At 49.7% G+C, this 15,415-nt stretch overlaps 1 protein-coding gene across 2 annotated transcripts; it reads right to left on the bottom strand.

Annotated features, from left to right (window-relative positions):
- Window positions 1–117: 117 nt before the first annotated feature.
- On the bottom strand, window positions 118–15,059 carry ITFG2 (integrin alpha FG-GAP repeat containing 2). 2 transcript variants are annotated; one of them, XM_074825790.1, is made up of 12 exons: window positions 14,842–15,059; window positions 13,398–13,493; window positions 12,906–12,947; window positions 11,874–12,051; window positions 11,426–11,565; window positions 10,836–10,984; window positions 9,649–9,743; window positions 7,096–7,149; window positions 5,323–5,414; window positions 4,683–4,800; window positions 3,957–4,130; window positions 118–3,797 (listed from the first exon to the last, which is right to left on the bottom strand). In XM_074825790.1, exons 1-12 carry the CDS (start codon window positions 14,935–14,937, stop codon window positions 3,649–3,651), a joined length of 1,383 nt encoding a protein of 460 aa, XP_074681891.1. In that variant the 5' UTR covers window positions 14,938–15,059; the 3' UTR covers window positions 118–3,648. The 2 variants fall into 2 exon arrangements, with proteins under 2 accessions (XP_074681891.1, XP_074681893.1); XM_074825792.1 differs by lacking the exon at window positions 12,906–12,947.
- Between the last annotated feature and the right edge of the window lie 356 nt (window positions 15,060–15,415).

The following is a 15,415-nucleotide window of genomic DNA, read 5'->3' as shown; positions in this document are numbered from 1 at the left end:
TCCCCCCTTCCCCCACAGTGCTGGGAAGGAGAAAATAAAGCCAAAGGCTCAGGAATCGAGATAAGGACAGGGAGGGGTGGCTCAGCCATTAACTGTCACAGGCAAAAGACAGGCTCCTTAGCGGAAGAAAAAAGAACATCACTTTAATTCAAAACATTAACAGACAGAATGAGACAGTGAGAAGCATTACCACATCTTAAAAACACTTACCCCCGCCCCTCCCTTCTTCCCAGGCTGTTTTGTTCCTGATATTTCTACCTCCTCCCCCAAGCAGGGCAGGGGCAGGGGGCGGGGGGTGAAGTCAGTCCAAAGCACTCTGCTGCATTCTGCCCCTGCTCCACGTGGTTCCCCTCTCACGGGAGACAGTCCTCCACAAACTCTGTGATGAATCCTTCCCACAGGATGAAGCCATTCCCATGCTACTCTGGTGTGGGTCACCCCCACATCACAGAATCACAGAATAATCTAGGTTGGAAAAGACCCTGAAGATCACCTAGTCCAACCATTAACCTAACATTGACAGTTCTCAACTCCACCATATACCTCAGTGCTGTGTCAACCCAAAGCTGAAGTACAACAGCAGGGTCTTCTTCTTCCCCGAGTCCCGGCTTTCTCCAGACACAGCCCCCTGCTCCAGCGTGGGGTCCTCCACAGGCCGCAGGGTGACCCTGCTCCACTGGTGACCTCCACGGGTGCAGGGGCACAGCCTGCCCTCTCCCCACGGGCTGCAGGGGGGGTCTCTGCTCCGGGGCACTTCCCCCCCACCTCCTCCTCCTTTCTTCCACTGACCTCAGTGTTCACATAAGTGTCCTTCTCATAACTCCTCACAAGTCTCAAACCCCTCTCAGGTTTCCCTTCTTAAATATGTTATCAGAGGCACGGCCACCGTCATTAACTGGCTCAGCCTTGGCCAGAGGTGGGTCCACCTTGGAGCTAGAGGAGGTTTCAAGAAGCTTCTCACAGGAGCCACCGCTGTAGCCCCCCCCCCCCCCCCCCAAACCCAGCACATTTACCAAGAGAGCAATTCTGTGGAAAACATCTGCCCCTCCAAAGCCAGACAACGTTGAGTGGGGCCATGGCAGGCACAAGCTGTGGTAGAACTCCGTCTGTTTTTGTCAAAGCACACGCAGCAGGAGAGCCCCTCCTCTGTGCAACAGGACACATGCCCGGTTGTGCCAGCCATGACTGAAAACTCAGGCATTACTATCTTCTGTTGCTTGTAACCATCCTATTTCTGTCCCTGGTGGGGGAGACAGAAGCCACAGAATTGGGGGGGCGGGGGGGGGGGGGGCAGGACAAGAAAATACACAGCCTTAGGCAGAGGAAGAAGAGCAGTCTCTGTTCAGGATGGAAGAACAGCATATGCCAAGACACAGGCCTCTTCAGGGACGTTGCTACAATGTCGTTTCTGTTGTACACTTCTGGAAACTGCTCTGCAGAGTCCTGCTCCACTGTGGTCCCTCTTCCTGCCAGTTCCACTAACTTTGAAGTGCGAGATTAAAATCAGGTAGCGACAGGGCTAGGCGGAAAGTATCCCAGAATACAGTGAAATCAAACTGTTCACCCCATCCGTAGGGACACTGCTTCTCCCCACCTCAGCCAGTCTCCAAGGGGTGGAGACAAGAGTAGCAACTGCTACTACTTCACCTGAAAGGAGAGACGGGAGAATCCTTACTTGTTCTGGTGATCGGAAAGAGTGGCTTTACGTTTTGGGAATCAGAAACCTGGAAGTAGCACGAAACCAATAGACTGTGATCTACTTAATAGCCCCAACAAGACTCATCCTCATTAGGAAAGGACGGTGGGACTGACAAGAACCCAAGGGTTCACACCAACTAATTTGCCAGAAGCAATGGTGATTGCCCACTGGGATGGGTGGCTGTACATCTCAGCCCACAAGCTTCAAGACAACTCCTTGCTTTAGCCCATCAGCAGACGATCAGCTCTCCACAGCTGACAAACTCAAGCCCTGCTGCTCTAAACACCCCTGTTACCAAAGCATTATTAGGACTTGAGAGCTCCTGCCTGAAGGGTCCAGTTGTGCACAAGCACTTAGTATGACAGAGGCACCTTTAAAAATGCTTCTTAGTGAGGTCATTAAAATGGAGAGAAACTTCCACTGCAGTTGCAGAGCAAGAATATAGAGTGGTCTGAGAAGCAAGAAGAGAGCTAGCTGGTACAGAGCAGGCCATATTTCACTCCTCCATGCTTCAATTTTCACAGCTATCAAACACAGAGGACAGAAGCTGTCCTCTACAAAGCTTATATAAATCTACAGATGGAAATTGCAAAGCAAAGCTAGGGCTCATGTAAAGATCTGCCCTTCTACCACACAGGGCTACTTCAATAACAGTCCTTTTGACCCAAGGGCAAGACACTCCTTTCCTCTATACAAAGTTCTTTCTCCCAGTTAGGGCTGCCCTTGGATGTTCTGCAGAGTACAGCACAGCAGGTTTTCAAACACTACCATTTGCTAAAGAGAGCTCACATTTGCTCAGACTCGGATGCAAACCCTCTCAGACTGCCATAAGCGTGCAGGGACAGCTCCACCCATCGTGCGTGTCCAATAAAACATCACACAAGTGAAAGATAATAGATATAAAACAGCAGGTGAGCCTGCTGCTCCTATCCTAATAAGCAGAGTTAGGCAAGGGGCAAGCGGAGATGGGGAAAAGCGTAACACCAGCAGGAAAGGTTCCTGCCTGGGCCTTTGTGTAGGAACAGCCTGGGTGAGCACCAGCCTTTTCCAGACTCTGTATACCAGCAAGCGGAACGTCACCTCCAGTCCGCCTCTTTCAGCTGTGCAGGACTCAAAATGGCATGGCATTCTCCACAACAAGAGGGGAGCGTGGCATTTCCACTGATTATTATAGAATGGCCAAGCCTTCACAGCACCACAGATTCATAGTTAAGACTGATTCCTCTTATTGCCCAGCTCATATTTGCTTTGCTAAGTCACAGCCATCTCTGGGATCACCCTGCTCAAGAAGATGGAGACAAGCAATGCCTCTTGTATACAGCTGGGGTTCACTGCAGCTGTTAACTCTCAACACCTTATTAGTGCAAGTTGTGGTTCTTCTCACACATGTCTCCAGCTCCTTGGAACGGGAGGTGGTTTGTGAGAAACTGCTTAGTAGAAGAGCAGCAGCAGAGCAAAGGCAAACAACGCCTGGTTCTACTTTAAAAACACACCTAAATAGGACAGAAGGCCCTTGCCTGCTCCCTAACTCAACTCCTCCATCTGCAGTTCCTGCACTGATCCTACTCAGAAATAATCGTTAAAGCAGCTGTACGAATAGGACAAAACAGAGACTGAGCTATTCTCTCCATCTATGTCCTCACTGCGCCTTCAGAGTCACCCACAAAACGCTTTAGCTAACGGAGAACATGGAAACTGGCAATGGAAGACCAAGGAGCAGGACCCTGGACTCTTGCTGTTCTGATAGCTTCTGATAGCAAATCAACCCACCACTTTCACTCAAGCTACAGCCAAGCACATCCCTCCACAGAACCCAGCCTGTACACCCTTTGCTGTCTGGAAGCTTTGACAGAGATGTCAAAAGAACAGTCTCATCTTCATCAGATGTCCAATTCCAGATGGAGAAGAGTTTGTGCTGGTCTTAAAGATATCAACCTCCATGTGACTTGTTATAAGGGATCTTGGATTACAGTGTAGTGGGCAGAGGAGTCTGTTCCAGCAGGGTCCTGACACTGCCAGGGGCTGCTCTGCTCTTCTTTCTCTGGAAAATACAGTGTTTTGTGAATCAGGTCTCTGACAGCAGAAACGTCACTTCTTTCTACAGAAAAGAGAGAAAGACAGTTGTTAGGGATTCTCAACAGGCAGTATGAAAGTCCCTCTTCTTCAAGAAGTACCTGGACCTCTAGTTCCTGGCACATCACCTGCCAGCAGCCCTTCCTCTCTTTTCCTGTACGTCTTTCACCCCTCCTGCACTCACCCACACCCAGCTGCTGCAGGAGATTTCCAAACTCTGGGTCACAATCCAGGATTTTCAACAGATTGGTGGACTCCATTCTCTCCAGCTGCACATCCCAGTAGATGTAGATCTTCTGATTGAAGCTGACATAAACCAGGCAGGGGCTGTTGCTTCCTCCTTTGCATGCATAGAGGCCTGCAGAAAGCAAAAGTGTGGAGATCTGACTACTTCCAAAAGGACAGAGAAAGCAAGTAGGTAACTTCTCATGATGAGGTACCAAACCTGTTATCAGAAAGCAAGCACGTGGGGTGAGGGGCACAGATGTGGACTTGGGTTTATGAAATGCCTTTGAGATAATCCAAGAAAGTGTCTCTAAACTGTTATTAATGCATGGAGCTCAGGGATTTTCAAGCTGCTTCTTGCAGGTCCGAGAGAGGGGACTGAGCAAAGCCAAGGCTCAGGATGGTTCCGTGGAGCTTCTTAACTCCACTTGAGAATAGCTTAGAAGTCAGCAAATCGAAAAAGGACAGGAAAAAACCCCAAAATCCTTACAGGGAAAAACCTCAGCATCACCTCCTCTCATCCCTACTTCTCCCAGAGAAAAGACTAGCTGGACCGTCTGCAGTACACACACAGGGAAATTATTTCTCACTACAGACGGACAAAGGATTCCAGATGTCCCAGAGGGGAGTAGTAGCTTTGAGGGAGAAATGCTGTGAGGGCTGGTTTTGCAGTCAGGCTCCCCACCTGCACAGAACGCACTGACATTCTCATCTGCTTGAAATCTGGCAACAGTCCGATTGTGGTCGATGATGTACGTCTGACCATCCCACGCGCAGGCAATCACCTCCTCGTGCCCATTGCCCTGCAGGAACCGTAAGATCATGTATTAGCATGGACATCAACTATTCCCATAGGTAGTCAAGAATCTTTCCTGCTTTAGAGACAGAATGCTAATGTTTGAACAAGATGTCACTTTTGGACATCTTGTCCAGACATTTTGCACTTTTCCCCATCTTTCTGCACTTGGAGAGCATCTCTCTCTTCTCTATCACAACCCTTAAGTATCATAAGAGCTTGCAGACAACCAGGGTATCAGCAGTGTGCAAAACCATTCAACTTTGCAGTAAAATAAAAGAGCAGCTGGGGGACGAAAAAGTTCATAGCAGGATGCTGGACTCGCTAGGTCAAACACGCTGACACAGCTCAAGCTCTTGCAGGTGGACAGGCCGAGTGCAGAATGCACTGGCACAGACAGAACACTCTGTGTATCATCCTATATAATCCCAGACTTTTTCAGCTGAGTCGTACTCCCTCTGCCCTTCTTAAATTCATATACACAAAGATTTTGTCTTCATCCCTCCCAGCCCTATTCACAGACACTCACAGTAACATCCAGCTTTTCCAAAGCAAACAGCTGGTGATCAACCTGCACAGACCAGAGCAGCTTGTCTGCTCCCTCCATGAGTTTCAATGTCCCTGGAGGGAAAAAAAAAATAAAGATTGTCTTGAAAGTATTAAAAGGAAGCAAGATGTTTGCTAACACTGGGCCCTGCACACTTCTTCAACACTTAGGGTTTGCAGGCAGAAGGTTGGGCCCATGGTACAGGCTGTGGTTGATAACAGATACCACAGTCTCAGTTCTGGGAAGGACCACAGTCCATTATCTTGTCATCAGTAACTGGAAACAGAGGGAAAAATGGCAGCAGCCCTGCTAATTGGATTGTGCTCTAAGAGAAGAAGAAAGCTGCCCAAAACAGGCTTCCAAAGTACAGTACATCAACAGATTTCACATGAGACAGTGAGTAAACTAGAAGCTTCTCACTGTGTCCCACAGATCATGTGATCTCAGGACAGCATGTTGACAGGTATCAGCCGAGAGCTGCTGGCTAATAGCATGGCCATGGCCTCTTGGCTGCTAAAACCATACCGGGCACCTACCTCACACCATTTTTCTATCATCCAGAGATACTGTGATAGTATTGGCAGGGGAGTGGCATTGAGAGAGCAGAACATAAACATGAATCTAACCTCACAGTGCCCTCCAGCCTCAGTAAGGGTCACAAGTGAACCACAGTGAGGCAGGAAGCCTTGCCAGATGCAGAAGCTTCAGAGTTCAGGCCCAGAGAATAATCAGAAATTCCCTAGCAGGACACTATTGGGCAGGTGGACATCTGGCCCAAAGAGGCCAGGCTGCCTATCTGGGAAGGGAGAAGCACAGCATCTTGTCTCCACACTGTTACATTTTGGACAGAAACCCTGTGTTCAGCTCATTAGATTGCAGCCTGTCCTATCACTTCTCAGCCAGGGGCATGGCAGAAGAACCTGGCTCCAGGCCTGTGTGAGGCCAGCTCCCCTCTACCAATACTCAAGGTCCAGCATCCATTTCCTTTACCGCTTCTGGAGACAACCCAAGTCCCTTCAAGTACAAGGACACAACTCTGCTGTGATTTAGAGGCTCCTGTCTACAGGAATGGCACTGCTGAATTGGCATCTCAAACAGTTGTTTGACCACGGGGTAATCTGGCAGCTTAGGAGTCAGCAGATGGAAGTTCTAGTCTCACTCTCCATCTCAAGCTTTCGGTGTGCTTTCGGGCCAATGACCCAGCCTCTTCATTTTCCCAGCTGCTCACTGCTTTAATACTTCCACCCCCATAGGCCATGGGACCATACAAGTAATTATTGTTTGTAAAATGCTTTCAAATCCACAGATTTCAACAATGAAATCCACAGATAGACTCTACCAGGGAAAGAGAGAAAGCCAGATATTAGTAACAGATAGAAAACACAACAGGTTTCCTGGAGAGAGCAAGTCTGTGCGGTATCAGACCCAATTCAGTAAGGAATGGAAGGACAGGCTCAGCTTTAATGTGTTTTATCATATCCTCAGATACAGATCTTATCACATACCTGGCTTAGGGGGGACTTGCTCACAGTGACAACTTTTACTTTGCTTTACTTTGTCTTAGCTTTCATGCCTTCATATAAAATACATCAGCAGAAGGAGTCTTGGAGTCAAATTCTCTTGCCTGACCCAGGGAAGCCCACCTCCCACTTCTCTCAAAACCAAAAGCATCGAGCCCCTGATCCCTTGCTTTGAAATAGTGACAGGCCTTGGCCACCCCACAGGCCCTTCTCCCAGGACAGTGGTAGGACTTACCATCCAGAGTACAGAGAGCGAAGAGACCTGAGCCACTATTCTCACTGGAGCAGCCTGTAAGTGCAGAAGAGAGTGACAGTTGATGCCAGTTTAGAAGCATTGTCCCCTCCTTCTCCTGAAAAAAAAGATCCAAACCAAGCTGATCCATCCTGCCTCCTTTTTTTGCCCAGCCTTGACACTTTGCTTAGCAGATATCTGCAGATTCCTGTAACCAATCGTACTCTGTGCTGGCTTTTATTTGTAGGGCACTGGCATCTCAAAACCCAAGACCTTTGGTTTGCAGTGCTACAGGCATGTCTGGCTCTGCTGCCTGCTCCTAGGAGTCTGTCTGTACCACACATGCACCTGCAGGCCCATGGCAGTTACGATTTTAGAGGACTGCATCACACCCTCTCCAGGTTCCAGAAATGCATGAGAACAGGAAGACCATCACAAGGGACAAACTGAAGAACAGCTGAAGCTGAACAAGACTATTACAACTGTATCCTCACTGTTTCTTTCAAGGACAGAAACATGGCCTTTGGCTGTTCTGGGAAGGTGCAGGGTTAAAAAAGCAAGATCCCACCAGCAGGACAAAGCATTGGTCGCATTAGCACAAAAGCACCTCCATGGCAACTCCTTAGTGAGTCTGTGGAGATCATACTACCGACGCTATTAATAGTTTTCACTACAGCAAAACTGCACAGAAGCTGTGATCCTCTCCCAGCAAACACTGGTCAGATGCTACAGAGCCTTCCCTTTATGAGCAGGTTAGACATGTGCCTTCATGCTCCGCCCTGGCTTGCCTGGGCTACGCTTATACAGCTGTGAACTTCCTGAAAGGAGTATCCTCTCCAAAGCCTGTGTATCAGTTACGTGCAGGACAGCACTGACAAATGTGACTAATTCAATCTGAAGAGGAGAGCCCCGCCAACCACCGGGCTGCTTCAACCCCTCAGTACACTCGCTACCTAGCTACCGGTCAGAAAAGACATGCAAGGTCACGTTTTGAAAGTGCTATAACACTTATCAGGGGAGGACTGGAGCTGTATTCAACTACAGCCGCATTTAATCCTTTCAGTGACAATGTAGGAGAGACACTGGCTCCCTGAGGTCTGCAGGAACCCAGGAATCCTGGCAGTCTGGGACAAGCCTGCGGAGCTGGAAGCAAATAGGCAGTTTCCCCAGAATGACCTAAGACTGCAATCCTACCTCCACTGCCCAGAGACAGCTCCAAGCCACAACACCCTGCATGCTCCCAGGACACAGAATACTCTATTCCCACAGACCAGCTTCAAGCAAACATTCAGCTGGTTGAGTGTTCTGCTGCTCCTAGCTGACATCCATCCAGACAGGCTCTGACCCAAAAGATCTGCTGTGTCCCCCTCACAAACTGCTCGGCGCGGCACTCTTCAGATGCTTCATTACTGATGGTCCAGCATCCATGGGCTTTTCACAACCTTCTCTTCATCCCTTATTCTGTGTGCCTTCATTTTTCACAGACGCCTCTCATTAGATGCAAGTCTTTGTATGCAGTGAAATAATTGATTTCACGCTCTGTTGACCACGTTGCTCATAGCAGCATCCGAGATGCTGAAAACATGACAAGCTTAGAAACTGGGGAGAAAGGGTACTCTGGGGTAGGGGAAGAGGAGAGGTTTCAGTGGATTGCTCTTCTCCCCCAGCTTTAATTACATTGGACAGCCTAAATCATTCTCAGACAGCACTGCAAGGGGTAATACTTGGACAGAGCAAACGCAGCTGGATTCCAGCCAGCTGCAGACAAGAGAAAGTGATCTGCATTGGGAATTTTCTGCCTTCTTGTGTTACGCCCACACGCTCCCAGGGGGAGTGAAAGCTGCTTATTCTCCATAGGTACTAAAACAGGGCTCAGCAGGTGCACGAGGCACGGGTCAGAGCACAAAGCAGTTACACAAGGGAAGCAGTGGCAGTGTGTAAGAAAAGTCTGGACACAACAGCAGCATGTCAGGGCTGAGAGGAGCCAGCAGCTGTGGAGAGTTTAGATACAACAGCTGAACAGAATACACTGGAAGGAAACAGAGGACAGCGATATAAATGAAATATGGAAGCAGCTCTAGAGGGGTTGGGACTGCATAGGTGAAGGAAGGGCAGGATATAGCTGCCAGGTGTTGGGAAAAGCACAAGAGCAAGAACAAAGATGAGGCTGTGGAAAGGCAGAGATGCATCTAGGGAATAAGAAAAGGGCATAAACTGCAGCCATGCAAAAGCAAAGATCAAGGACATCTGGAGGAGCAAGGCCTGGCAGCCATGCAGGGTGACTGAATGCATGCCAGTGGAGGCTGCAGAGAAACTGCTGCGCTAGGGAAGAGTAAGAGCTACCTAGGGAAGGACAAAGGCTGTAAGAAGTTCAAATGCAAATATCCAGCTGTCTTTGGGAGCTGGCTAACGGAAGCCGAGTTCCCTCTGCTCTTGCAGCTGCCTTCCACTGTTACTTTCCAACCACAGGAAATCTGATTTCATGCTGGACTGATGTACTGAAAAACTGTCGGGGCAAATGTTGGGCCAGAGACCCCCAAGCTCCTAATCTCTCACCTCGGCCAATGCTACCAATTAGATGAGTGGAAACGTTCTTGTTGTGAATCCGTCCAGATGTTTGGTGTAGAATAACATCTCGAACAGGGGCCTCGCTAGGGAAAAGAGAGACAGACATCAGGGAAAGGTTAGGGAACCATGCCTGGGACTGTGCCAGAACAATCTCAAGAGCAGTGTAGTCCAAAGCTCTACAAATCCAGAGGTTGACAGAGTTTGTGCATAGGTTAGCCCTCTAATGGTAAAGACTAAGGAAAAGAACGCATGCCACCCCAGGTATGAAAGGAACTCACTAATGTTTAAAAAAATTGCAACAGAATGATGTAATGCATCAGAAAACTGGAAAGAGCTCAAAGGAAAAAAAAAAAAAAAAGACGTCAGTAAAATATGTATTCCAATCAAGGTAAAAAAGACCATTTTTATCATTAGTGTCACATCAGCCTGGCTGCTTTTCACTCAGGAAGTGTCTGTCTGGGGTTAAATAGGCTGGTCAGAGATCATGCCTGGGCCTGGCTTCTGGCTAGGAGGGTACCATTCCACTAAGACACCAAGGAGCCTTGCCTAGCTGCCCTCCTGCTGCAGTTTTTTTGGGTCTGCCTTAAAGTCTCACAGAACACCAGAAGCACATGAATTCCCCACAAGGGTCCCTCCAGCACCACTGCTCATCTCGATTGTTCTGGTTGTGATTTACAACACTGGCTGCCAGGGGTCTCATCAGGAAAACCTCCATCTACTTCACATGGAGGAAATGAGCGAACAAACCCAAAGTGTCACCCCGGGCCTCAGACTAACTGGGCGTGGCCCAGCCTTTCAGCCGCTACCCTTCCCACCACTAGATAGGTCACCAGATTGCTTGCTACTCTTTCTCTGGAAATCTAGGTCACTCATTTCCCAGTATTGCCCCCCTCCGTGGGCTGGTTTTGCCACTCTCCTTGTCCAATCCAAGGAGAACACAGTGGGATACAAAGAAAGTGGTGGGGTTCACCTTTGTGATAAAGACGTAAAGTGTTCACGGAAGTGTGGGTGCAAGTGGGCTTAAGTCATGAACTCCCAGCAGTACCGCAGGTCACTGAAGCAAGGACAGATGACAACACTCCCCCACCCTCAGACAGGTGGTGTGGTGGTACCCCCTTGTGACGGGCATCTACAGCAGAATCTCCTCATCTACCCCACGCAGCAATGCCCTTCACCTGCTTGGCGCAGAGTTGTCTCTTCCCTCTGTCGTGGCCTGCTGCTCAGAGTCCCAGGTGCACAGCAGAATGGCGTAACCACAGCCTGGCTGAGACACCATCATCTCCGGTGAGCCATCGGGACCTGGGTTCACTGAGAGGCTGTCCACCTGTACCGGCAAAGGAAAAACATGGATAGAGTCAAACTGAGAACTTTAAACACCTCAGAAAGGTTCACTGTGCTCCTTGTACCTAAACTTGAATATGGCAGCTCTTCTGATAGAGCTGAGCAGAGGCTGAACAAATTCAGCTAGAAGCAAAATGTCCAAGTTCCAGTAAAAGGTTCAGTTTCCCTACCAAAAGCCACTTAAGAACAACGCTAATATTTTCCACTAATGCTCTCTAGTTGGATGAGAGCAACCGACTGTTTCCCAGACCAACCCACCAGCTGCTCCGTATGTACAGGACAACGACCGAGCAAATCTCCTTTCAAGCCATCAACATGACAACTGCTTTGTTCATAGGCCTGAGATTTTGTGCTTCTTCCCTTGAAACAGCCACCTCTCAAAGACTGTATGACAAGTTCTGCTCTGAACATCCTGTTTCCTTACCTGACCTTCTAGCAGCCATTTCTTCAACAGCAGCAGCTGCCCAGAGACGTGGTCTGAATTCTCCGACAAATCCTCCCAGCGGAAGGCACGTACCACCCTGTCAGTGTAACCCACCACCAACTCACACTTCCCATCTCCATCTGCAGCGAATACAAGGAGAGAGATAGGCTCTCTCAGGCTTTCATAGCCTCAAGAGCCCCAATACTCAGAAGCCACTGTGCTGGTATCCATCAGGTAGCATCCCTGAGGATCCCAATCCTGTAACGAGGACTTGTACTTCAGGAAAATTCCCGAAGTTCTTGCTTCTCTCCTCCTCGACTTGGCTGTGGTTTGTTAGAGCACTTGTTTTAGCACGACAGTAATTTCCTTCTGAGTCCCACACACTTTCCCTCTCTCTCAACACCACCACCTCATACCCACCAACTCCCTCACCAGCTTCCCGGCTCACCAATGTCACTGATCAGCATGACCTTGGTGTTGGCAGGAATGTGCTGCTTGAACACTGGTTTCTGCTCTTCTGCTCCTGCCAACTCATGGTGACCTGAAGGATCTGAGTGTTTTGAACTTGAAGATGTCAGGTCAAAAAGATGAAACCAGCCTTCTGCACTCACCGCCACCACCAGATTCTAGGAGGGAAGAGAAAAACCTTTTGATTTTTCCTCTTTTAGAAACTACAGAAGCTGTCCTACAGCAGGGGAAGGGAAGATACGAGGGTAGATCCGTCCAGATCAGTGACTGCTACAGAGGGAACAGGAAAAAGGGGTTTGGTCAGCATACAAACTACTCAGGTACTGCAGGGTCCAAACTTCTTTTTCATCCTTGTCAGACTAGGCTATCAAGCTGATATGTGCATGCAATCCCCAACGCGTGGCATTTTCAATGCTCACTTCAGCTCTGCTCCACACTAGAGCACACATTGCTACAGTATTTTAGGCAGGGTGCCTAATCTGGGACTTTTGGACTCAGTGGTCCTGGCTTAAACCCCAGAAATAGCAATCCAGCAAAAGGAGTCATTAGACCCAGTGGAATCTGCTTGGGAGTCTAGACTATTCTATGGCTCAGTCTTGTTTAGATGACCTTAAATGCACACAGCCAAGTGGCAGAAGGGCCATGGCCCACAGCAGGGACCAGCACAGAGCAGGGCAAAAGCCGCTGAGGAAAAGGAGCAACCCTCAGACCACCAAAGCCTTGTGGTGCTCACACAGGGGGGACATGGAAATCAGCAGTGTTTCTGAAGACAGGATGGACTTCCTTGCTCACTAAAACCTGCATATGGCTCACAGAAAGATACAGGTTATATGTAAACAGAAGAACGGTTTTAAAACAGTAGCACTAAAACTCTATGAGCAAGGGCAGATCCTGGAGAGAAAACACCTGCAACATGTTTTCCTCCACACGCAGGGTATGACGTTGCCCTAATCTCCCGAGCACCTCCCACGTGCCCTACAGACTGAGCTGAAGAGAGTTTGGCTGCTCTCACCTTTCCTTTATTGCATACATCTCCCACGCCAACACATGTGAGCTGCAAGAGAAAAGAAGGCCATACATGAAAGAAGGCAGCCCAAAACAGCACTTTGGGATAAGCCTCTGCCCTCCCCTCTCCTCCCCCATAAACCGTCTCTTGAACTCTAAACAGCCTTTTCAAGGACAAAGAGAGAAGAGTCAGGGACAGAAACACACCTGTCACACAACTGCCCAGAGCCCTGAGGCAAAACCCACAGGGCACAGGAGCAGGGTCAAGGTGGGACAGAAGCCCAGTTCCTGTGTTTGTTCAGTGCTTTGCTCACCACTTCCAGCCCATGAGGCTGGCTGTGGGCAAAAGCAAGGTCTTGCATAACTACATGAAAGGCATTAGAACAAGTTCTGGCTGCCATTCCCCTCTGGCCTACATATTCCTAGGCAGCGGTCAAGGATAGCTGGCTGCACATACACCAAAAGGCCCAACCATTTAAAAATTTTGTCAAGAACTGACCATTCCTTGGCAAGATCGCACAGCCCAGGGTTTGCTGTCATCATTCTTGTAAACATAGAGTTTCCCGTTGGTGTCTCCCACCACCAGCTCATTCAGCTGTACAAGAGAATTGGGTTAGTAAGAAGAAATTCACAATTACAATAACAGCATTCCTTCCCCACAGCAATAACAGAATTCAAATCTAAAAATCGCTCTGTGGGAAGAAGCAGCAAGCAAAACAAGAGTTAAAAAGACAGACTCGAATCGACAGAGAAGGTCTGGGAAAAAAATAAAAGCCCTAATTTTACTCTCGCAGATAAAAAGACCTGGAGAGTGGCTCCTTAGAGCAACATTCCATTATCCACCGCATCTCTAGCCACTGTTTCAGAGTTATGTCACTGTTTTAATATCCTGCTCTGCTAATCATCATCACCATCACCCCATCTTCCACCCTTCAATCTATATTGACTTGATCTTTAACTACCCGAGGAGAACAATGGCAATGAGGAAAATTTAATCATCCAGGAAGAGGCTGCAGGAACACTTGCAATAGATTTACACTGGGCATTCAATCTCCCTGATGAAGGGGTAAAGGTCTTTCAGAATGGTGATTATTTCTTTAAAGATGACTGCTAAAAATCACCAGCCACCCCTGGAGAAGAGTCTACTCCTACTACCCCATCTTCTGCATCATGCCCCTGTGTATCTTAATTGTGTGTATTTCATAACTCCCTGCACACATTACCCTGCATAACACAACTTCTTATGGGAAAATTTGTTTTATTATCTACTGCATTGTTAGCCATGACGCTTTTCAGGATATTAGGATAGCGCTGTAATAAAATTTGACTGTTGAGAAGAAGGGACAGTTTACACGTATCTGGTTAAGCTAACCTCTTGCTAGTTATGGACAAATCAGACCCATCAGAAACCACCATTTGTGGGGCTGATAGCAACATTCCTGATGCGCATCCATCCATCATACAAGTCAAGAGACGCTGAAACTCGGCTCTACCCTGTTTGCGATCCACTGTGCCCCAGCAAAGCGTTTCCCCACAGCTCCACAGGAGAGCGTCTCTCTCTGGCACCAGAAGTTAACCTCCCTACACATCATCCAGGGCCCGTACCGAGCATGTCTAAGGGCGATGGGAGCACTGACTAGCTGCAGCACAGAATCACTGAACATTCAGCTTGCCTCTGGGGGAATCTGATCCAACCCCTGCGCCCCTCATATCGCTCAAGGGCCCATCAAGCTCCGCGTCCCCCCACGGGTGGGAGCCCCACCACCTCCTCGCCACCCAAACTGGGCCCAGTCCACCTGCGGAAGCACCACCACCTCCCGCGGCCCAGCTGCCACAGGCCCCCCCCCCGAACCCCGCGGCGGGGCAGGGCCTCGCCCTCAGGGGCCACCGCTGCCACGCCAGGGCGGGACCTGCCCCTCCCCGCCCCTCAGCCGCCACCGGACCGTGTCATTGTCGGCATCCCCCAGGCAAATGGCGTGCGGGAAGAGGCTGCCGCCGAAGTCGAGCGCCACGCACTGCACGTAGCTGACGGACCGCATCCCGCCACCACCGCCCGCTGAGGCGGAGCTCCCGCCGCGGGACACCGGGCCGGCCGCCAGCGGCTCCGCAGGTACAAACGCCACCGGGACGCGCGGGCGCAGAGCGCGGGAAGAAGGCCGGGATCACGTGAGGGGGGAGTCACGTGAGACCGGAAGGGGACGGGGCACCTGAGGGACGGCGGCGCTGAGGGGGCTGGACGGGGGCGCGGCGCCGCCACCTGGCGGCGCCGCGCCCCCGTCCAGCCTCCTCAGCGCCGCCGTCCCCCAGCGCGGAAACATCCCGGGTACCGCTTCCCTCCCGCCCGTCTTCTGCCAACGAGCTGTTTTAATTCCTGGTCATTTCCAAGGTCATACATCCGAGCAGTTAGTTCCCTCCCACTTCTGTTGCGAGTTGGGCAGAGAGCGGTTTTTTTTCCCCTTTTTACAGCAAACGTGGACGCTTCTCTTACCTCCAAAAGATCCGGTATGACTATTACAA

Source organism: Strix aluco, chromosome 5 (genome assembly GCF_031877795.1).
Source record: "Strix aluco isolate bStrAlu1 chromosome 5, bStrAlu1.hap1, whole genome shotgun sequence".
Lineage (NCBI taxonomy): Eukaryota > Metazoa > Chordata > Aves > Strigiformes > Strigidae > Strix > Strix aluco.
The sequence above is the reverse complement of the archived record's forward strand: the minus strand, read 5'-3'. Positions and strand labels throughout refer to the sequence as shown.

Bases quoted from the DNA above. Each gene is read 5' to 3' on its own strand.
- ITFG2 (XM_074825790.1), bottom strand. From the start codon at position 14,937: ATGCGGTCCGTCAGCTACGTGCAGTGCGTGGCGCTCGACTTCGGCGGC. The intron at 11,566-11,873 runs GTGAGCCGGGAA...TATTCGCTGCAG, and splicing joins CATGCTGATCAGTGACATTG to ATGGAGATGGGAAGTGTGAG. The intron at 5,415-7,095 runs GTAAGTCCTACC...TTTTCCCTCCAG, and splicing joins CGCTCTCTGTACTCTGGATG to GGACATTGAAACTCATGGAG.